A 24,525-nucleotide genomic window follows, 5' to 3' on the forward strand; every position below is an offset into this window, starting at 1 on the left:
GCTGCAGTGTACAGAATATAGCAATGCAAAAACAATTTTTCTCTATACAATTGTTTATATGGTGTAAAAGTGGCAAAAAATAATAAAAAACAATATAAGTTTGGTATCACTGTAATCATACTGACCCAAAGAAAAAATGCTGTATTATCACTTTTATGACACAGTGAACAATGTAAAAAAACCCCCAAAAGATTAAATTCCTGAATTACTGTTTCTTCTTCATTCTGCCTCGCAAAAAGCGTAATAGAAAGAGATAAAAAAAATATTGAATGAAACCAATAAAAACTCCAACTCATCCTGCAAAAACCAAGCCCTCCTATGTCTTTGTTGGGAGAAAAATAAAATAAACTATAGCCTTCAAAATACAGAGATGCAAAAAAATCTCTATTTTCTAAAAAAAAGCTTTTTTTTAGTGAGATGGTAGCCAAACCTAAAAAAACCCTATATAAATCTGGTATCACTGTAATTGCGCCGACTCAAAGAATAAAGCCATCTAACCACTTTTAGCAGAAAGTATAAAAAATAGTAATAAAACATTTTGCATCCCAAATATCACAGTGCAGCGCAACTCACATTTATCCTGCATTCTACACTGAGCCCTTACACTGGGGATTATGTGTAAATCTCTGAGCTTTTCACTGTGTGTGTTTCAACCACATATGGGGTATTGGCGAACTCAGGGCAAATTACACAACAAATTATACTGTCCATTTTCTCCTATTACCCTTGTGAAAATGAAAAGTTTGGGGTTAAAGCAACATTTTATGTATTTATTTTTATTTTCACGACTCAACGTTATAAAATTCTGTGAAGCACTTGAGTCAAAGTGATCACCAAACTTCTAGATAAATTCCTTTAGGGGTCTAGTTTCCAAAATAGGGACTTTTTTTGGGAGGTTCCATTGTTTAGGCACATCAGGGGTCTCCAAACTTTACATGCCGTCCATTATTGATTCCAGACAATTTTGCGCTCTAAAATTCAAATGGTGCACCTTCCCTTCCGAGCCCTGCTGTGTGCACAAACGGTAGATATCCTCCAGAAATGGGGTTGCAGTGTACTTACGAGAAATTGCAAAGCAAATTTAGTGCATTTTCTCCTACTACGTTTGTAAAAATGCAAAATTTGGCACTAAAGTAACATTTTTGTGAGAAAAAGTAAAATTGTAACTTTTTCCTTCCACATTGCTTTAGTACCTGCAAAGCACAAAGGGAGTTAATAAACTTCTTTAATGTGGTTTTAAGCAGTTTGAGGGTTGCATATTTTAGAATTGTGGGTATTTTCTGCCATAGACAACTCTCAAAATCACTTCAAATGTGATGTAGTCCCTAAAAAATGGTTTTGCAAATGTTATTGGAAAAATGAGAAACTGCTGATAAACTTTTAACCCTTCTAACAAAAAAAGTTTCAAAAATTGCGCTGATGTAAAGTAGACATGTGGTAAATGTTATTTATTAATGATTTTGTGAGACATAACTCAATCGTTTAAGGGCATAACAATTAAAACTTTGTAAATTACGACATTTTCCAAATTTTCACCAAATTTCCGATATTTTCACAAATAAAGCGCATAAAATATTGTCTGAAAATGTACCACTAGCACAAAACACAATATCAAACAAAAAACAATCTCAGAATACTGGGATCCATTGAAGCGTTCCAGAATTATAACCTCATAAAGTAACACTAATCAGAATTGAAAAAAATCATGAAGGTGAAAACAGACTGGGGCTGAAGGGGTAAAGTGTAGGATATGTTGACTATTCAGCCTTGTAACGCTAAATGAAACCCACTTTTTGCAGTATATATACATACTAGCTTTGATTATTGGGTCAGTTTAATTGTTAGAGTAAAGGCATTTTTCCTTTTCAGCAAATTGCTTATATTGTAAAAACTTTGGTTATAGGTGGTAAAGATGTAAAGTAAGCTGGAGGAGTGGGCCATCATCTCGCTTCTCACTAAAACCACACGTCTGTTAGGGCAAACCAAGTATGCAGTTTAACTGGAAATCTTTTTCCTGGTTTTGCGCTAGAGCAAGTCAGCAATATAGCCTAGACTTGAAATAGACTAAAACAGTCAAATATTTGAAGAATGATGACATCAGTGTAGACGAGCGAGCGAGGCATGCAGTTGTAATACCAGACACTGACTTATGTCCACATGTTTGGAGAGCAATTCAAGAATATTGTCCAATGACAAGTTTCCATAAAATGGGATTACAGGAACACTGCATCTAAAGGCCCAGTCACACTAAACAACTTCCAAGCGATCCCAACAATGATCCAACCTGATAGGGATCACTGATAAGTTGCTAGGAGGTTGCTGGTGAGATGTCACACTGCGACGCTCCAGTGATCCTGCCAGCAACCTGACCTGGCAGGGATCGCTGGAGCGTGGCTACACGAGTTGCTGGTGAGCTCACCAGCAACCAGTGACCAGCCCCCAGCCAGCAGCGCCGCGTGGAAGCGATCCTGCGCTTGGTAACTAAGGTAAATATCGGGTAACCAACCCGATATTTACCTTGGTTACCAGCGCACACCGCTTAGCGCTGGCTCCCTGCTGTCCTAGCTACAGTACACATGGGGTTAATTACCCAATGTGTACTGCAGCTACATGTGCAGAGAGCAGGGAGCCGCGCACACTGCTTAGCGCTGGCTCCCTGCTCTCCTAGCTACAGTACACATGGGGTTAATTACCCGATGTGTACTGCAGCTACATGTGCACAGAGCAGGAGCCGGCACTGACAGCTGAGAGCGGCGGACGCTGGTAACGAAGGTAAATATCGGGTAACCAAGGTAAGGGCTTCTTGGTTACCCGATGTTTACTGTGGTTACCAGAGTCCGCAGAAGCCGGCTCCTGCTGCCTGCACATTTAGTTGTTGCTCTGTCGCTGTCACACACAGCGATCTGTGCTTCACAGCGGGACAGCAACAACTAAAAAATGGCCCAGGACATTCAGCAACAACCAACGACCTCACAGCAGGGGCCAGGTTGTTGCTGGATGTCACACACAGCAACATCACTAGCAACATCGCTGTTACGTCACAAAAGTTGTTCGTTAGCAGCGATGTTGCTAGCGATGTTGTTTAGTGTGACTGGGCCCTTACAATAAAAGACAATTAATGAATACTGCATAATGATAATACCTGGTGATATAATTTCTATTCTCTCTGGTGCAAGTCCTCTAGTTATCAGGTCTCTCTTCCAATGTGAAAATTGTCCACTATTCTTTATGCTCAGTGTGCTCTGGAAGCCTTAGATAGACCCCCTGCTCTTAGATCAATCCGCCCAGAGCAGGGGGTGTATTCCAGACTTCCTGACCCCACTGGACATAGTCAATACTGGTAGCCATTTTATATACAAGAAGAGAAAACAGGGAACTTAACTGGAACGATTAGAAAGAAAAAACCCAGGTATTTTAACTATGAATTATGTATTATTATATTATAAAATGTCGAGGTGGATTGTAACTTTAAACTCAGAAATATTAGGAGATTGTAGCATTCTCAAGTGTAAAGCCCCCATGCACATTACATGGCTATCAGTCAAACGATGGTTCAATGACAGCCATCTCGGCTGTCTCTCCACTACACAGGAGCTCTCATATTTTAGAGCGCTTATGTGCTCTCTGAGAGAGCCTCTGCCAGACTTGTTTGGAGGTGGCTTATCTCAGGGAGAACAAAAAGGTTGGCGATTAGAAATCAAACATGCTGAATCCTTACGTTTCTCTGTTAATGAATTGATAGGGTCTCCCATTCACATTAGACCAATAATAATGGGTTCGGTTTTCTTCCTGTTGCTGGATAAACTATGATAATGATACTATATGACCCCTACTACAAGGTAAATTGTCTATGGACTGTGTTTTGACAGGTACAATAAGATTTATTGTGCTCAAATACTCATCTCGTAAAATGTAAGTATTGCTGATAAAACATACAATGTCTGAATAACACAAAAAACTTACCAATTGCTCCTAATGCAACAAATCTGTTTTCCCTGGGGTTAATGTGCTTGTCATATGGCCGGTTTCCATACATATGAGCCGCACTGTTCACCAGCCATGTTGCATTTAGTACTAGTGCATATCGCAGAAGACAGGGTACATAAAATGCTGTATACAGTGATTCACCCCAGAAATACCAAGGAACCACAGTGGGAACTATGAAGCACATCAACAGGATCAACTTCTTGTAGTGTCTAATTGAAAGAACAGAAATATGATTTAACGTCATAACCTCTAGATGTGGAAAATTCACGTGTAATTTTAAATGTTGATATGTCTAACACCTTTATACTTTTGGGCATATTAGGCCTGTTGATAAAAGAAGACTTTGGTATGATTACTATATTATAATTGTTTTGCTGTTACACCATTTATATTCTATCTATCCAGTTATTTGTGAGAGCAGAAAAAAACTTCCTATTCAGGTGGATACAGAAGTTTGGAACACTTCTACAGGTCTACTCAGCAGGAATTCATTTCTAGATTCATTCAGAGACTCTACTTTTTCACACTCAAGCTTTTAAGAGGCTTTAAGTACGTGAAACCTCAGAAAAACTGAATTTCAATTCCTAACAACATACATATCATATACTATACAGTGGCATGCAAAACTTTGGGCACCCATGGTCAAAATTACTGTCATGGTGAACAGTTATGCAGGTTCATGATGAAATGATTTCTAAAAGGCATGAAGTTAAAGATGACACACTTCCTTTGTATTTTAGGCAGAAAAAAAATATTTTCATCTTACATTTTAAAAATTACAAAAAAGGAAAATGAGACGATGCAAAAATGTTGGCACCCTTGGAAATTTGTGTGCTCAAATACCTTTTACCAAGTTTTCAGACCTTAATTAGCATGCTAGGGTTATGGCCTGTTCCCTATCATCGTTAAGAAATACCAGGTGATGCAAATTTCACAGCTCTAAAAATACCCAGCCTCCTCTAACTTTGTACCAAAACACAGCAGCTATGGGTTCTTCTAACTAGTTGCTTAGCACTCTTAAAACTAAAACAGTGGAGGCACACAAAGCAGGAGACGGCTATAGGAAGATAGCAAAGTGTTTTTAAGTTGCCCTTTTCTCAGTTAGAAATGTAATTAAGAATTGGCAGCTAACAGGAACAATGGAGGTCAAGATAAGGTCTGGAAGACCAAGCAAACTTTCTGTGAGAGCTTCTCGTAGGATTGCTGGAGAGGAATATCAGAACCCCAGCACCCCAGCATAACTGCAAAAGACCTTCACGAAGATTTACCAGACACTGTAGTCGTGGAACATTGTTCATAAGTATGTAAAAGAACATCTAAACAAGCCTGATGCATTTTGGAAACACGTCCTGTGGACCAATGAGGTTAAAATAGAACTGTTTGGCCACAATGATCAAAGATATGTCTGGAGGAGAAAAGGAACAGAATTGCATGAAAGAACATATTTTTTTGGCCTAAAATATAATGGAAATGTGTCATCTTTAACTTCATACCTTTTAGAGATCATTTAATCTTCAACTTGCTTTACTGTTCACAACAACCGCAATTATTACCAGGGGTGCCCAAACGTTTGCATGCCACTGTATAATATTGGCAATAATAATGTAGCAAAAGATCAGATTGAGATGTACATTATTTAGGTTAATAATCTTTTAACTGAACCAACTGGCTACAAGTGAAGATCCCCACGCATAAGAGATGGCTGTCAGCCAATGATGCTTCGGACACTTGTACAGCCAATCTCAGCCATCTCTTCCATACACAAGAGCGCTTGTTCGGCTGAGACAGTTATTTCTGCCAATGACTTATTGCTGGAGGCTTATTGGAGAACAAAGCGATTGCAATCAAATAAGACATGATGGATTGACATCTCCTCCAAGAATCAGTCGGTGCCCCACTACACATTACACATATTGGCTGAACCTGTCTGTTGACAGTTGCGACCGATATCAGTCTACTGTTTATGGGGCACATTAACCCAAGGTACTCTGTTCTGATTTAGCCACAAAGTGAGATAAGGATTTGAGTTTCTGTTCGTACAGTAGTTTTATTCTATGAAAAGGTACATTTACACTGCTAGATAATTGTGAATGAGCATTTTTGGGCTTGCTTGCTTAACTAAAATTTTGCAGTCTAAAAAGGCTGGTGATCACCTAACAATCTAGCAAAACGCTCATTTCTTGGGTAAAATAATGTTTGTGCTCCATCAGTAATGTAGTTGTAGTGTGTAAATGGGTATTAACACTAGAAGTTCCAGAGAGGGGTCATTTAACATTTCTACCTCTGGAACCCAGAGACCGAATGACCTGAAGGATTTTAGCTAACATCCTATAATCACCGTCTTTTGTTCTGTAATTAAGGCCATTACTGTCGCACCACAGGAGGTTGTTGTTTTCCATTGAGTTTAGCCATTTAGTTTCTAGTTAGTTCTATTCAGTTTGGACTAAGGGTCATTTGACCCTCTTTCGGGACTTCAAGGGGGAGCTCGAAATTTCGGGGACTTCTAGTGTTAAATGACCACTAGTCAGTAAATAAGCAACTGATCATCGGTTATTTAGTGCACCAGGTTCGCTCATGTAGATGGACCCTACGACTCTTTTCACATTGTATCTGGGCCTTCTGTCATACACATCCATTAAGAATATTGCTAGATTCTTTCTGAACAACACTGACCTATGCTGGTGCATAGTTATACAATGACATATGGCAATTATTGACCTTAGTTTTAAAAAAGCATATTAGGTGATTCGGGGGGTATGGATATTTTTCCAGATGCATACCCCTGAAAAAGTGTACATATGTTTTAATGGGGAGAGGGGAGAAAGCTGCTCCCAGAGACCTTCAAATTATATAGTAATTTTCAAACATAATAGAGGGCCCTAAAGAGAATCTGTCAACAGGTTTTTGCCACCTAATCTTAGAGAAGCATAACGTAGGGGAGGAGATCCTAATTCCAGATGTGTTTCACTTACTGGAATGCTTAGTGATATTTTGATAAAATCACTGATTAATCAGCATTAGATTATCATTAGAGGACTACTTGGCATGCTGCCAGGTAGTCCTGCATATTCATGAGCACTGTATAACTGCTAGATTTGCAGCATAGAAAACATTGATTTTATCAAAATGACAGCAAGTTACAAATCGCTGGAATCAGGATCTCTGTCTCTACATTATGCTGCTCTCAGAAGAGGGAGCAAAAACCTGCTGACAGATTCCCTTTAACGCCCCTTGCTTCTGACTCTACCTAGTGCATGGTGGTTATATGGAACCCTAATGCTAAAAAGCCTTAAGGTCTCTGTGTGTTGTGTCCCCTTCCAAGTCCTATATGTTTATTTCCACTAGAAGCCATGCACTGTAAATGTGGCATGCGATGATTTTATTTATCATAAGAAATTCTATGAGAATTTTTTTTACATGAATGTATAATGAACTGTTTTATATTAATACAATGCAATGTTTTTGTCACTGCTGGGATCAGATATCTTACCTTCTCTGGAACATCACCACTTTGTCTGCATGAAGATCACTTAAATCAAGCTTCTTGCCTTTTTCTATTACATCTGGGTGTTTCCTCACTAGCAGCCAACCAATGTGGGCAAAGAAGAAACCTCTCATTGCGTTATGAGGGTCGGCATCAGTTTCGGAATACTTGTGATGTGCACGGTGGTCTCTGGCCCATTCATATATGTCATTCTAGAAAATTTGACATGAAAAGAAATTTATTAACTAAGTCACAGTGTAGATAGGAAGTCTTAACATACTGTAGGTGTCTTTGGACTAGTTTATTGACATTCCAGACTGATGGCAAGATGTAACGCTAGACCTTGTGGACCCACTGCTCTACGGACCGGGCTTACCCTGGAGGGGTGTGACTAAGTGCCTACCGAGAGTTCACCAGAGCCTCTGATAGTGAGGAGAGGCTGGGCTTTCCGTAGACACCAGGTACCACTCCAGGGCAGTCCCCGATGCTGCAGCAGCTGACCAAAGGGTCAGGAACTTGGGTACAGAGGTCAGGCAGGACATAGCAGGTAGTGGAAGCTGACTGAACAGAGTATGTTCAGGAGACAGGTTGGACAGGAGGCAGGCAGGACAAGATCAGGTACAGGAATAGACAGGATGCCCTGGAACTGGAAACAGACAAGACAGAATCAGGACTGGAGACTGACAGAGGGACCAAAGCAACAGACACAAGTAGGTTGTCAGGAAGCAGAAAAAAGACTGGACCTCTAGCAGGAACACACCAGCAACCTAATTGCTCAGCCACCTCCCTACAGTGGAAGGTGCTCTAAATGTGCCTCAGCCATATCCTGGGGAACACTTCAGAGTGCATGAGCTGCCCCTTTAAAGGATGAGGACTGCACATAATCGCACCTTAAGTACGTTGCCAGGAGACACGGCCATTAAGCTCCTTGCTAGAGAACAGCAAGTTGTGCAAAAAGTACTGAAACATTGAACAGTTGACCATGTGCATTCCAAAGATTAGAGAAGGTCACATTAAGTTCACCTGAAAAGGTTTGCGTGTATTTAGGATTATCCTGAAATTTCACCTGAAAGCCAAATATGCCTAACTTTTTGTGAGTAGTGTATAAATAAAAGGCATACATTTTTTACCTGCATAGGACAATTATATGTATCCTTCTTTTAGTCAACTAAGCCAAGTCCCTTGATAAGCCTCCTGTACAAGGGCTAAAATAGTAACATCAACAACTAGATTATATGTATTATGAAAATTAAATAATTGTTTTCATTGCCTTGTAGAAAGTCATTATTATAACTGCAGATGTTTATGTACCTATATAGGGTGAACGATGGTTGTAGATTGTGCTTAAAGGGAACGTGCAATCAGAAAACTATTGTTTACATTTTTTTTTTGTGCTAAATGCATTTTTTTTTACATTTTTGTTTTTTTCTTATATCACAAAGTGTATTAACCCTAGAACGCGCAACCATAGAAATCTACCATAGAAAATAAGTAACCTAGCAGGCCTGCGAGGCACCAGGTATGCGTTCTAGGGTTAAAAATAAAAATGAGAAATATTGCACTGGCCACTGGGGCTTTTTTAGACTTTAACTTTCTGTTGTTTCAGGAAATTCACATGTAAATTAGCAGCAATGAGTAGACTCAGATGCTATATTTTGTACTGAAGCATCCAAAGGGTGGCACGGTGGCTCAGTAGTTAGCACTGCAGTCATGCATAACTGGGGTCCTGGGTTCAAATCCCACCAAGGACAATATCTGCAAAGAGTTTGTATGTTCTCCCTGTGTTTGGGTGGGTTTCCTCCGGGTTCTCTGGTTTTCTCCCACACTTGAAAGACATACAGATAGGGACTCTAGATTGTGAGCCCCATTGGGACAGTGTTGCTGATGTATGTAAAGCGCTAAGGAATTAATGGCGCTTTATAAATAATATTATTATATCTAATGAGCATGTGCAAAAGTCACTGTGAATGGAGGGGGTCAGAAGAATGTTCTATAGTCATTCACTGTAAAAGAGATTTACAGCTAACACATGGAGCGTAGTGTGATCCGTAGAGCCTGAATTGCCATCACATCACTCAGAAGAGGAGTGGAACGGTGATGGATACTTGAGAAGATGGCAATCGGTGAGCATTTTAAGACACTGCACTACACTAACATTTACACAGGTTTAGGGGAAAAAAAAGTTAATGGAAGTGCTCTGTTAAGAATTTTCAGATGCTAATACTTGATTAATAACACAAAAGATAAAAGTTCATAATATGAAGGCAGCTCTAACTACAGTATGTCATTAGGCTCTGCCTAAAAGGCATGCAACTTCTATGAGGAGGAAGATTAGTGGCTCCAAGGTGGCCAGGGTGCCACTTTTCTCAGGGAATCCCATAAAAAAGTATGGGTTGAAATTCAATCTGTGCTTCACCCAGTGGAAACAGTTGGGAAATTTCCATAGATTATTGAAAAAAATGTGCGGAATCAACCAACTAATATCTGATGGCATCCACAGGTAAGGAGTGTGCCATAAAGCAGGTGACTTGTCATCTCTAGTAAATAGGAGGAATAATATACTGCTGCGGGCTCTTTTGTTACATGTGGTTCTATACATATGGTTCTATCAATTAGTTCCCTTGGGATCAATAAAGTATATTACTGGTTTCTTTAGGGTTTAATAAAATATTTACCTGAAATGCCATAGTGTTGGAAATGGCCAAAAATATCCTTAGAGGCAGCTTGGCTTTAAAGGATCGATGACTCCAGAGGCGATGGGCACCAGCAGTCACTCCCAGGGCACTCAACATGAAACATAAGACGGCTGTGGGAATAATTAGATTAATTACTACCAAGAACATAGGTCAGGCATATGTGAGACAGAAGCAGATAACTTCAGTGCCTAGTCAGTTAAAGTGGAAGTCTAAGATTAGATTTGAAAAAAAAAGATGCTTTCTTCCATCAGTGCTGCCCTTACTTATGTGTCCTGTCTGGTCTGGCAGCGCAACCACAATGATTTGAACAAAGCTGAATAGCTATACCACGAACAACCTGCGGACAGGAGTAGCACTGCTTACAGAAAGGAGCAGACATGGTTTTATGACATTACTAATTGTTTTTATTTTTTCAAGATCAGAGGATTTTTGTATTGTTTTTGGGCTCCAAGATCAAGAAGCATTTCCACCAAGGGTTGTCTGTAATAATCTTAAAAAAGTGATAAGCTTTTCAAAATAAAACAAACTTACAATATTTGTTGCAGAATATCTGGAACACTACAAAAGTATACTTTTCTTCAGATTAAAAAGAAAGAATTCCAGATATTAAGGAAGAAAAAACAAACTATACCTACTTTATCCAAACACAAATGTATCAGCGAAAAATAAAGATATTTAGGAGAACTGAGATAAGGCTTCCCAGTTAAACAAATAGGAACCTTAAGCTGGTGTCACACTAAGCGACAGCGACAACGACGTCGCTGTTACGTCACCATTTTCGGTGACGTAACAGCGACCTTGTAAGTCGCTGTTATGATCGCTGCTTAGCTGTCAAACAGCAGAAGCAGCGATCATAACGTCGCTGTGCTACATGTGCAGAGAGCAGGGAGCCGCGCTTAGCGCTGGCTCCTTGCTCTCCTAGGTACAGTACACATCGGGTTAATTAACCCGATGTGTGCTGCAGCTACATGTCACAGTGCAGAGAGCCGCGCACACTGCTTAGCGCTGGCTCCTTGCTCTCCTTGCTACAGTATACATCGGGTTAATTACCCGATGCGTACTGCAGCCACATGTCACAGTGCAGGAGCCGGCACTGGCAGCAAGAGCGGAGGCTGGTAACCAGCGTAAACATTGGGTAACCAGGGAAAGGTCTTCCCTTGGTTACCCGATGTTTACGCTGGTTACAGCTTACCGCAGCTGCCAGTGCCGGCTCCTGCTCGCTTCATTTCGTCGCTGTCACACACAGCGATGTGTGTGTCACAGCGGGAGAGTGACGACCAAAAAATGAAGCTGGACATTCAGCAACGACCGGCGACCTCACAGCAGGGGCCAGGTCGTTGCTGGATGTCACACACAGCGACAGCGACGGGACGTCGCTGCAACGTCACAGAAAATGGTGACGTAGCAGCGACGTCGTTGTCGTTGTCGCTGTGTGTGACACCAGCTCCACATAGTCACTGGTGTGCATACCTTATCTCCCCATAGTCCCAGTTAAACAAAACTGCTTTCTCATTAAAACAATCAGAGCTGAAAAACTGAATTAGCAGGATAAAGCATAATACACTCCATTATGGACAATGACCTTGAGTTCATTTGTTACATTTTATATGGCTTTATTAAATTCATATTTAGAGAGTCTTTCATATTTTTTTTAAATGTTACTTTGCAGCCCATTTGCATTGTTGTTGTTTTTTAATTACAGTAAGTAAATAGATTGTCATGGAGCATAATACTTAACTATTTTTAAGGATTTTGTATAAAGGCTTTAAAGTAATTCTATATCTTAATAGGGGCTATAGGACACTTTTTGTGAACTTCCCAAATCATCTTATTATTCAGTGGCATATACAGAAGAATGGCTCTTGAAATTCTCAACCCCTTGTGATGGTTCACACTAGTGTACTGGAAGAACAAGGACTGGCCATTGCTTTCCTTCCATTCTTTAAAAGACAAGTCCGTGTGAGTAGAAAGGAAATCTTGCACAAATTTATACCACTTTGTCTGATTTGACTCTCTTTCTCCATGGGTTGCATAGCAGCCACATAGGCTGTATCAGCTATATAGTATATCTACCTTTATAAGGGCAGAGTCACACTGGCGTATGACTTGCACGAGTGCAATGTGAGAAAATCTGGCATTGCACTCGGCCCCCTGTAGGACATTGCTGCAGCTCAGATCTGCAAGTTTTTCCTCAGCCCTAAACGGACTGAAGGAAAAATAGCATGCTGCGATTGTCTGCGAGAGCCGTGTCACTTGCACTCATACAAGTCTATGGGTGTAAGAGAAACATCAGACTGCACTCACATGTCATCCAAGTGTAGTGCGATATACGCACAGGCGGACAATGGAGGAGATGGGGAGATTAAACCCTCCCTCTCCTCCAGAGCTGTGATCCGATCGCAGGAATGGACCACAGTCGCATGATACTCGGACCACGCTCGCAGCAGAGCAGGAGCCGAGGGTCATTAGCATATCACATCCAATGCTCTCGCATCAGAAATGATACGCAAGTGTGACTCTACCCTTACACTCCTTTTTCAAATCCTAGTTAATATTTTTGCGCTCACTTATGGACCCTTTAACGCTATGATGAAGGATTTCTAACACTGTTTGCTATAATAATCTTTCGAGCTTCGCCTAGAATGGATGTTGATTTCCCTTCCCTGAATCTGGGCCAACTTCTACTTAATAAATAATGTACACTTTATTATGCTTCCTTTTTGATCACCAGTAATTCCAAACGATCCAATTGACTGACATAACACTTGCAAAAATCAATGCTCTTAACTTCTATAAGGGAAGAAGGAATATGTTATTTAAACAGCCCTTGTCTCTCCGCCTGTAAAATACGTCTAAGCCCTACATACAGTGAATGTTTTAGGAAATACAAACAGTGGACTGTTACATAAAAGCAATAACGACATACTAGAAAAATCAAATTACCTGTTTCCACTTGAACTCAAGTCATAATGAGATACTTGCTGTCAGCACTAATTAAATTTACTCAAATTCCTTAGTTGCTTAAAAACAACTCACATGACAAGTGCGGAGTGCTCCTTATTAAAGTAGATGGTGTACACAACTAGTCAATAAACTTTGATTAAACATTAGTAGCATAGGAAAGAATTTTCATTTTGCAAAAAGAATGCATTTCCCAGATAGTATAACCTGGAAGTCTACATATTTCCTGAACATTTAAGTAGCTAAAGGTCACACTGTGACTGGAACATTTGAGGTTGCTGTGGTCACACTGGTGCTGGAAATTGCAGACACCTTGGCAAAACCAATAGACCTAGTTTTAAATCAATCGGATCTTTTGAGCACCATTGGGGTCCATTGTGCAACAGATCAGGTACAGGGTTGTTGTTTCCATTATAGGTAGAAGTCTCTATGCTGATATGAATAGAGCTTCATTTAATAAACTCATCATACAGTTCTCTATAAAAGTACCATTAAATCTGTAAATTATTGCAATATGTAAAGACTCCACATACAACCCCATATCTGATACTCATTTCACAATTGAATGATTATCTAAAGTAGATAAAATAGATTTTACTGTATGGCATCTGTATAGCATTATTGTCTAGAAGGATGTGTTGGGTTGAATTCAAGGAACATCACATGATCAGTGTTAGCAGCGTTTTTGGATGGGATTTATAGAAATACCATTCCCATTGTGCTTCTTTTTCTCCACAGCATAAATTGATATGCAGTACGGCTTTACGAGCCGCAGCATGTCAATTTATTCTTGTGGAGACGCAAGTGTTCTCAGCAGGAGTGCACAGCGAAAATCTGCTGTGCCCAAAAACCTTATCATGGGCACGGATGCTGCTTTATCCCATGGCGAACCCTAGCATTTCTGGTATCTTCCGGATCTGCGATTTCCCGCAGAGAACACTAGCGTATCTGGTGTCTTCTGGATCTGCATTTTTCCGCAGAGACCACTAGCGTTTCTGGTGTTTTCCGGATCTGCGATTTCCCGCAGAGAACACTAGCGCATCTGGTGTCTTCTGGATCTGCATTTTTCCGCAGAGACCACTAGCGTTTCTGGTGTTTTCCGGATCTGCGTTTTCCTGCAGAGACCACTAGCGTTTCTTGTGTTTTCCGGATGTGCGTTTTCCTGCTGAGACCACTAGCATTTCTGGTGTCTTCCGGATCTGCAATTTCCCATAGAGAACACTAGCAATTCTGGTATCTTCCGGATCTTCGTTTTCCCGCAGAGAACACTGGCGTTTCTGGTGTCTTCCGAATCTGCATTTTCCTGCAGAGAACACTAGCTTTTCTAGTGTTTTATGGATGTGCGTTTTCCCGCAGAGACCACTAGCTTATCTGGTGTCTTCCGGATCGTGGGCACATACCCTTACTGGGAAAAAAGAAATCAAACCGTTTTTCAAATACCAGAAAACTTTGTTAGATTACCGTTTTGTCAATAGGAATATGATAATGATACATTAATAGCTGTTAGTGTCTCTATTTTGTAATCAAGGCCTTTTGACAATGATCCTTCTGTAACAGGGAAAATGGTGTTTTAATGAAATTTGCAAGGGAAAAGAGAAATTCTAAAAAGAAGTTGAAAAGTGTCTTACCCCATGCAAGAGTAGCGGATTTTGAAGACGGTAGAAACCAAAACCCATACACTGCTCCAAGATGTAGCAAGGACATCAGAATGACGTTTCTCCATACTATTTTCCTGGGTGGTTTTGGACCTTTTTTTTCTGTATACGTAGTGTCAAATATGTCATCTGTCATTTCACGATTTAATCCAGCATCATCTACCTTAGTTGTTTGGGTTTCCACATATGTACCCACAGTCTGACTCCCCCGATACATCATGTTGACGGTGGATCAACACTGAAAATAAAATCAGACATGATAATGGTACAAAGATTCTTTTCACATGAACGATAACGAAATCAGACTCTGATAAACATCCCTATGAAGCTTTCTATGACTCAGTAATCAAATTGTTGCTATATGTATGTAATCACTATGAAAGTTCACCTTGTTTTTTACATAGTTACGTAGTTACATAAGTAAAAAGGTTCATCTAGATCAACCTTCCGTCACTAATTATATATTTTGTCATTAAGTCATTTACAACCAACAATGTTTTGTGTACTGAGGAAATCATCCAGCCTTTTTTTTATAGTATCTGCCATTACTACCTCTTGTGGTAGGGCATTCCACAGTCTGACTGCTCTAACTGTAAGGGGTACTTTGCACACTACGACATCGCAGGTGCGATGTCGTTGGGGTCAAATCGAAAGTGACACACATCCGGCGTCGCTGTCGATATCGGAGTATGTAAATCATTTTTTATACTATTAACGAGCGCAAAAGTGTCGAAATCGTATCATCAGTGTAGCGTCGGTCATTTCCATAATTTTGGACGGACCGATGTTACGATGTTGTTCCTCGTTCCTGCGGCAGCACACATCGCTGTGTGTGAAGTCGCAGGAGCGAGGAACATCTCCTACCTGCGTCCTGCGGCTCACGCCGGCTATGCGGGAGGAAGGAGGTGGGCGGGATGTTTACGTCCCGCTCATCTCCGCCCCCCTGCTTCTATTGGCCGACTGACATGTGATCCTTTAGGAAGGAGGCGGGTCACCGGCCAGAGCGACGTTGCAGGGCAGGTAAGTGCGTGTGAAGCTGCCGTAGCGATAATGTTCGCTACGGCAGCTATTACAAGATATCGCTGCTGCAACGGGGGAGGGTACTATCGCGCTCGGCATCGCAAGCATCGGCTAGCGATGTTGCAGCGGGCAAAGTACCCCTAAGGAACCCTTTTTCCTTTTTCTTTTGCTTAAAGTTAAACCTCATACATGCGTTTGCATTATGAATTGGGAGCCATAATAGGACACCAATACAGGTACATAGGTCTTCAACATTACCTCTACATGCCTCCAATTGAATATGAGCAGATGTTTCTTTTCATTATATTTGCCATACCATGGAGTCTATATGACGGCTCACAGAAGATTTAAGTTTCAAACTTGGGCCCTTCTAACCTCCGTGTACAGGGTCCAGGCACAAAGCTTTGCTGTAATTGTGCAATTTATTTTTTTATATACACATACATGTGTTTTTCTTCTATTATCTAGCTGAAAGTTTAAAACAAAGTGCCTTTTACGTTTATTTTTTAAGAAAAAAAAAGAAACATTTTATAACAGATTTCATGTCACTTCACATATTTTGAGTCAACTGCTATGAAAGCAATTTATAGTACAAGTTAAAAAGCTTTGATGTGTGGCTATTGAAGTGATATAACTCCTAGTGGCATGTTTGGGCATCGTGGAGCAATTCTAGCCTGGTATTATTTATACATGGGTGCTATCAGCATCTATTTATAAATGGCACTATGGGTCACTTAATGTTTTTTACTTGTCTTAGAAAGTTAGGAGTATGAATCTTTGCAGGATTGTGACTTTCATTTTTTTTTCTGGCATGAACACGTGATTAAACCATTGCTTATATTATCACCTAGGTAAGGTTTAGTAACAATAATAGCCCTAATCAAATCTTTGAACAGGCAACCAGTCATCAGGATTTCCCTATAAAGCCACTGCCAACACATTATTCAGCCTTTTAATTTCCTTCTCACAAGTCCTTTATATCTTACTGGCAGCGTCGCTCAACTTATAAAAATGCTTTGAAGTTATCCCGCACTGTGTTCTTATAAGCGACTAGAGCATTCCAATGTTTCAATGGGCGTCTGTGGCCATGCACTGCGCACCGTCTCTCCACCTATGCTTGATGTAGATGACATTGATTTCATCAACACAGTTGGCAATTCCTCACGCCGTCACATGCGCAAGGCTCTCTGCTCAAGGAAGGCTTTGCTTTCCGTGTACATCGGTCATAGACAAGGTAGCATCACAAGGTGGAGAGGGGGCTATATACACAGTCTGGAGAAACCCATCTTCAGGACTCCTTCGAATACAGTGCTGAGCAATATATACTAGCTGTAGTACCCGTTGTTGCCCGGGATAGTAACTGTCTCTCTGTCTCTCTCCCACTCTCTCTGTCTCTGTCTGTCTCTCTATCTCTTTGTCTGTCAGTCTCTTGCCCTGTCTGTCTCTATCTCTTTGTCTGTCTTTGTCTTTCTGTCTGTCTCTTCCCTATCTGTCTGTCTGTCTTTTTCTCTGTCTGTCTCTTTCTTTTTAAGCTATGCTGTGCTGTCATAGTGATGTAGGGGCTTGTGAGGAATAGATTACAAGGCTGAAGAACGATTTGCAACATCTCTAAGGGAAACAGGATGGTTGGCTCCATTTGGAACAGTTTTTTATATTACCTACTCTTATCATCCTTTACGCAATCTAGGAACTGATTGACATTGTTAATACTATAGTTACAGAGCCAGAGGACTACAGAAGATTGATGTGAAGGTTTGTAGGGCTTATTTACTATATCTTCAATTAACTCCATGTAAAGGTGTTTTTACGAGTGCTGTTTTGATGCTTCTTTTTAGCAGTGTTTCTAAATTGTTCTTTGGATCAACTACTATTTTTGACTTAAAACAAAGCATCAAGATAGCAAGTATGAAAGTACCCAATCAATGGGCTTAATTCTTAGGATTGACCAGTAGTTATAAATGATAACTTAAATTTGGTATTTTTTTTAATTTTATTTTTATGTCCCCAAAAGCACTATATATCATTTGGATATCAAAAAGAGTTCAAAAGTGCTCAGCTCAACAGGCAGAGGGCACTCCAGCCTGAGCTCACACAGGTCAGAGTACGGATTCGATAGCAAGTCATAAGCATAACCATGCTCTTCTGCATCCTGAGCTGCACTCTTTGAGTGGTCTTTTGGGCAATCGGTGGGGGTCTCAGGATTAGGGCATGAACTGCATGGAATTTAAGGACCTAAGAAATATTTAAAAAATTGCAGAAGTTTAAGAACCTTTAAAGTATGATGTTAAAATATAAAAATGATACTCTAAGAATTCTAGAGTATCCAAACAGCACAGAAGTCTAATAGATGGGAGAATGTGATAATTGAGTAAGGATGTGAGACATTACCTTGTACAGGATTGTTAGGGATTTTGTTGGATGGCAGATTAATTTATGTGTTATTGTAAAAGAAATAGGCAATTAGTGTCAGAGAGGACACATAGGCATAATCATTGAATAGTAAGGTAAACATGGCTGCAGTTTCCATAATGGACTGAAAGGGGTTGACTGAGCTTATCAAAAAAGTCTGCAGTCACTGTATGTGTCTACAGACATGTGAATTCTCACGCCGTGCAAGGTGATGATTTAATAGCCTGCAGACTCATAGAGTGACTTCAGACTTTAAGGAAGACCTGTCACCAGGTCAAAAATTGACAGGAAATAAGCTGTGGATATAAGGAGCGCAATAGGGTCTTACCGATGTATAATATGTTGACCTGGATTAGTTGTGTGTCTCACAACCAATATAGAAACGTATAACAGCTGCAGCCAATCCCATGTGCCAAAGGCAGAAGCAAAACAAAAAACAGGCTAATTGTGGTGTACTCATTGGTGGATTTTCCTGAGGAAGAAGAGGGGATATCTGTTCGAAACCCGTAGAATAAACCACCCACATTGCTTTATTACTTGGAGTGATTCTTTGTACAGCAGCGCCGAGTATACCACAATTATCCTGTTTTTTGTTTTGCTTCAGGTCACAAATTGGCAGTTTTTATACATATTTTATTTGCTCTGCTCCCCCAAGTAATCCATTTTTTTAAAAAATTTTATTCACCATATAGATGCAGAGAGACCTTTGTTTAGTGCTTATTTTAATGGTCTTTACCCAGTGGGAGTTGCTCATAGGAACCTATGGGGTGTGTCTTTAAGCTACTTTGCATAATTGCCCTGTGAGCAATGCCCCTTTAGTAAAGACCATAAAAATGTGCACTAACTAAAAAGTCCAATATTTGTCGGTGAATTTAAAAAACTTTCAAAAATTAGAAACCCAGGGAGCAATGGGCATAAAACAAGAATAAAAGCGGGCCACTTGGAGCTGGTGACAGATCATCTTTAAGTGTAGTCTGTTCAGTTGAAAGAAACACAATTGCAACAGTTGTAAAAGTCAACATTAAATAGGGCATGGATTGATATTATCGATTATCAATGTAGTTAGTGAGATAAGGAAAGATGAAGGAAATTGCCATTCCAAACACAGTATGACCTGATAAAGCATTCTCTAGCTTTCCCTGAGGAAAAACTGTCACGTTTTGTACTGTGAACACTGTATAGTCAGAATGCGCAGATAACAGCCATAAACGTCCGTTACTCTGAGAAGTCATGCAGTTCTTCCCACTCATTGGGTTATTGCAGTTCAAAAACTTTAGTTACATATGCAATGCCGAGGTTACATATAAGTAGGTCAGTAGGCGAAAGTGCAACATACTGTTGTGCTTTATGGAATTTCTCACGTCCTATCTTTGCTAACTGTAGAAATGCAATTGGAAGTTCAATCTGAAGATTAAACACCTATTTCTTGATGAAAATACAATATCTTTTGAACACTAGAAATGTAGGTTCTCTCTTAATCTGGTTTCTTAATGACATCATGGGAAGCAGGCCCTCAACCTCAAGATAGGCTCTTTTTAGTTCGGGTTTGACATTTTTCAGTGGGTAGAACTTAATGACTATTATTATATAAGAAATAATTGATGACTGTCAAATTGAAAAGTTTACTGAAAAGGTGATTATCTCAGGATGACACGTGAAGTATTAAGTCGCTTTTTACGGATGAATGAAGTATTCCCCTGCAATCAAGCCAAGTATTTCTTGTTGTAGATTTCAGCTGAATCATCAGCACTGAGACATTGTAGGAGAATGAAGTCTTGGGTTCTTGCCCGCGATCAGGGTTAGGTTGGACTCGCGCGAGGATCGCATCGCCTGAACCAGCCAGCAGCTCTCTTGACAGGAGCAGGTCAACTTCATGCAAATACATTAAGCTGACATGCTCCTGTCAGGAGAGCCATTGTCCGGTCCAGGCGATGGGATGTGATCCTTGCACGAGTCACAGGCAAGTGTGACGCCAGCCTTATGTGGCGTTCTGGATGCAGCATATTTTTGCTGCATCCGCTCAGTTGTCCCAGATAAGGCTACTTTCACACATCAGTATTTTGGCATCAGGCACAATCTGGCGTGTGCCTGATGCAACGGATCCGGCGCAGAATATGTAAAAACGGATGTGCCGGATCCTTTTTTTTTTTTTTTTTTTACGGATCCGGTATACCTGATTCGTCAAAAAAACGGATCCGGGGCAATGCGGTTTTCTGTCAGAGACAAAAAACGTTACAAGACACATTCCATCCGGCCGCCGCATTAGCCAATTATGACGGATCTGGCAAAAGCTGGATGCAACGCAAGGCCATCAGGCACAATCCGGCGCTAATACAAATCAATGGGGATAAAACGGATCTGGTGCCGGATCCGTTTTATCTGTGTTTTTACGGATTGTGCCTGATGGAAAAAAACTGATGTGTGAAAGTAGCCTAAGAAACTCAGGCTTCTCTGCAGGAGAAATTGACATGCTGTGGATAGGAAACCTGTACCGCGGGTCATCTACGCAGAGTTAAAACGAAGCACAGAAGGCATGGGATTTCTATTAATCCCATCCACTGTGCTTGTACTGTATTATGCAGCGTTTTTGATGCAGTGAAAATCCAGTATCCAAAATGCTACCAATCCTGATTGTGGGTACAGGCCCTTATACTTGGGACAAACATCAACCATGGAGCTCACATATTGGCTGAAGCACTGTCAATGTGATGTTAGTGCTGTGGACAATAACAGACACCAGAAATAGAAGTATAAACTCAGCACTGGACCCGGGGAAGATGAGAAGAGCACAATGAAAGTAAAATAAGCTGTGCCTTGAGAACAAAGGTTTTCTAAAAATGTAAAACTCCCTTTAATTTATTTTAGTGCCATTGAAATAAGAATCCATTAGATAAAAATGGAAATGAGGCCTGCAAATATAAGTGCCAGAGGAACATATCTATTTAGTCTCGAGTTCTCCAGTCCTGTATTATTAAGACCTTTCACTTTTTTTCATGTACCATGGGCACAATAGTACATTTATTGTGCTTCAAATGTAGGTGTGGTTTGGTGGCACACTGAGCAGTATAACGGATTATATAAGATTAGTGAAGGGTCTCGGTAAGGAAAATTGAGCTTTTATCTATGCTACATAGAAACCAAAAGAGAACTTTCTGTAACGTTTGCACAAGTATTTCACAAAATCATTAAACTGTATACATGGGTTCAAGTGACTCAAAGCTTAGTACAGTGAATCTATGAAAATCTCAAGGCATTGTGCTTCAACAGGTGCTATGATGCCTGCTAAACAATGCCTCCAACTAAGGCTGGAGTCACACTTACATGAGGATCGCATCACACCACCCAGACTGGTTGCCGGCTCTCCTGACAAGAGTTGGTCAGCTGAATAGAAATACATGAATCTGACCCGCTCCTGTCAGGAGAGCCAGCGGCCAGGCCAGGTGATGCGATATGATCCATTGCGAGTCAAACGCAAGTGTGTCTCCAGCTTAACATTCGAGATGTCATATAAAAGCATGTACCATATACTAATTAAAACAATTCTTGATCTGATTGCTATTATGTGGCCTAAGCAATTTCGTGCTAAAAGAAGGCGAGACTGCATCCAATAAATAATGAAAAGATCACCCCAAAAGAAAAAATTCTAGCTGTAATCCTTTTCCTAAATATTCCTTTACTGTCTCTGTTACATTGAGTACCAGTACAACATTGGAGAACCTATACTAACATATAAAATGACCTATTACAATTATTAGGGATTCAATATTAAGCTCAAAAGGCTATCGTAAATTACATGTACCAGTACCGCACTGCAAACCCATCAGAAAAATGAAGGCTGTGGTTAGACACCCAGTAACTGCAGGCATCAGGGAATTAAAGTTGCCTGCGGCTTATCTGCTCAATTATTGATCATTCCCGCTTGTAAAGAGAAGATTAGTATGTATTCAGGATTTATCTTACTTATGAAGTTCCCAAAAATATCACTTTAATTTCATCAAAGCCAATGTACCCTATCTGAAAGCACATAATATTAGTCATCCTTATACATTCCTGCAAATGCACAGATCCCTAGCATTTCTGCTAATGTTCTATACTCGACTGATTAATTCTAGATCATATTTCCATCCTGACAGCCACTGGCACTGTATATACCATATGTTACAAAAATATATTCTACCATCAGTAGGGATATATTTCTATCATTGGCAGATGTTGTGATGCGTGGCTTTTCCTTACACTGCATGCAGTAATCCCGACACATGATGTCGCATCACAACAATTAGCACAAATGAAAAAAAAAATGACTGCAAAGCAGTAACATAAGAGGCAGACCATGAACAAAGGCCTGCTCTCCGCAGCCTCTGCCGCACAAACATGGTCTCCCAATGAAGAGGGAGGATCTATGGAACAGACAAGCAAACACAATTGAACTTTCCTGAAATGTGCCATCTACATCTACATCAATGTATTCTACAAAGTAGCCCACCTCCTCCTAATCAGTACAACAGAACGAGCGCACAACGTCGCACACACATCCTCTCTGCACAATGGCACATAATGAACATTTCATAGATAATACTGTCCCTCTGCATTGTTCAGTGTGCCAAATTTAGTATGCTATGATCTCCATTAATGTTCAATTCTATGATATGTATTCACCTAAGGGGGGTGTGACGGTAAAGACAGACATGTCATAATATCTATGCCCTATATATGAATAGAAATGTGTCTGCCCTTTCTGAGATGCCGCATGTTCTGCAGCCCATACATGCGCAACATCCTTCGTTTTGTGCAGCGAAGGAGCATTGCAGCCTAATGTAGAACAACAAGCCCTAATTTCCATAAAAACATCTTAATGGACATCATTCACACCTACATTGTTAGATATATCCTTACATCACTCACCTGAAATCATACAAACACACTGTTTATAGAACGATATATATATATATATATATATATATATATATATATATATATATATATATATATATAGATATCTATCTATCTATCTATATATATATAAAATGTGTACATATATTTGCACCAATCAAAAGACATTTTTGCTACATTACCTGCATCATGTATTTTACACTATCCTACATACTTCTCCCTGGTGGAGCTGAAACATTAGATGTCTATGGATATACAGAAACAAATGGATTATTAATGATGCCAGGGCACCAGGGAAATTATAAATATAAATGTGTCCTAGATTTAGTAATACCCTTCAATTAATACAAAGCAGGGAAGAAAAAAGACAAAGAAATGTCGAAAGAAAAAAAAAATCATATAGCAGAGTGATTTAGAACTGGATTATTTTCTATTCTATCTTCACGGGAAAAGGTAGAGAGGAATCTGTGGAGCCACCCCCTGCGGGCGATCAGTGCATGTACCTGCTATGTGCTGGATCCTGCGATCTCCGCAGCTTGTTTTTGCAGCGCCGGGTAGTAATCTGTCATACACTGCAGGGATGGATGCAGGGATGGATGCTGTGTATAGACGATGCACAGCCTCTGCTGCAGCTATTGGTCAAGGAAATGATGGCTGCCTGGTACATGTGATACCCAGTGAAGCCGTACTCTGCTGCCTCTGCCTCTGCTGCTGCTGACGATGAGGGGATGGAAATGATAATGATGCCTGTACATTATTCCAGTAAGAGCTCGGCTGTTCTATTGGCGTAGTGAAATTTGGTGCCACATGATCTGCACCCTTCCATTGGCTGGCAGCAATCTGCTGACTTCTGACTGCTTCACAAGCCGGAATTTGAGCATACACACACCTCCAGCCATTAACCCTGCATTACCAGGAAGATGACTGGTGTCTGGTGAATATATGCAATACAGAGAAAGCTAGCAATCATCACACCGAGCACAGCAGGAGCACAAATAGTGTAATAATGAATAGAAACAGCAAAACTGGCCGAGCAGGAAGATCATTCTCATACTGTACACAGCTTATAGTGTGGTGATTGTGTCTGACCAGCGGCCTCTATTAGAAAAGAAGCTAAACTGACCGGTATCTTCTGGCAAAATAATCACTGTACTCATATCTATCCATCTATATACAGTGGCGGACATATACAAAAGAGCACCCCCATGCTAGAACATTTTATGGGCCTCTCTGTGCCTGTGACAGGACTTGCTTAGGCTAGTTTCACACTTGCGTTTTTTTCCTTCACGGATTCCACTGCTTCCCATAGACTTGTATGGACGATGCATTGCGACTGATGGTCCTGAGTTGCATCCGCCGGCCGACGCTGCGTTGCATCCACCGGGCAGAAAGAACGTAGCATGTAACGTTTTTCTGCACT

The 24,525-nt window shown here is 40.5% G+C and overlaps 1 protein-coding gene across 1 annotated transcript in view; it reads right to left on the reverse strand.

Moving 5' to 3' along the window:
* Window positions 1-23,889, reverse strand: part of SCD (stearoyl-CoA desaturase) — a 34,362-nt gene extending 10,473 nt beyond the window's left edge. Inside the window, exons 1-5 of the mRNA XM_075348923.1 lie at window positions 23,609-23,889; window positions 14,757-15,021; window positions 10,147-10,277; window positions 7,478-7,683; window positions 3,964-4,196 (exon numbers count right to left, since the gene is read on the reverse strand). Coding sequence (XP_075205038.1) covers window positions 3,964-4,196; window positions 7,478-7,683; window positions 10,147-10,277; window positions 14,757-15,003 — 817 coding nt within the window. The 5' untranslated portion in view covers window positions 15,004-15,021; window positions 23,609-23,889. The remainder of the gene's footprint in view (window positions 1-3,963; window positions 4,197-7,477; window positions 7,684-10,146; window positions 10,278-14,756; window positions 15,022-23,608) is intronic.
* Between the last annotated feature and the right edge of the window lie 636 nt (window positions 23,890-24,525).

Source organism: Anomaloglossus baeobatrachus, chromosome 5 (genome assembly GCF_048569485.1).
Source record: "Anomaloglossus baeobatrachus isolate aAnoBae1 chromosome 5, aAnoBae1.hap1, whole genome shotgun sequence".
Classification (NCBI taxonomy): Eukaryota; Metazoa; Chordata; class Amphibia; order Anura; family Aromobatidae; genus Anomaloglossus; species Anomaloglossus baeobatrachus.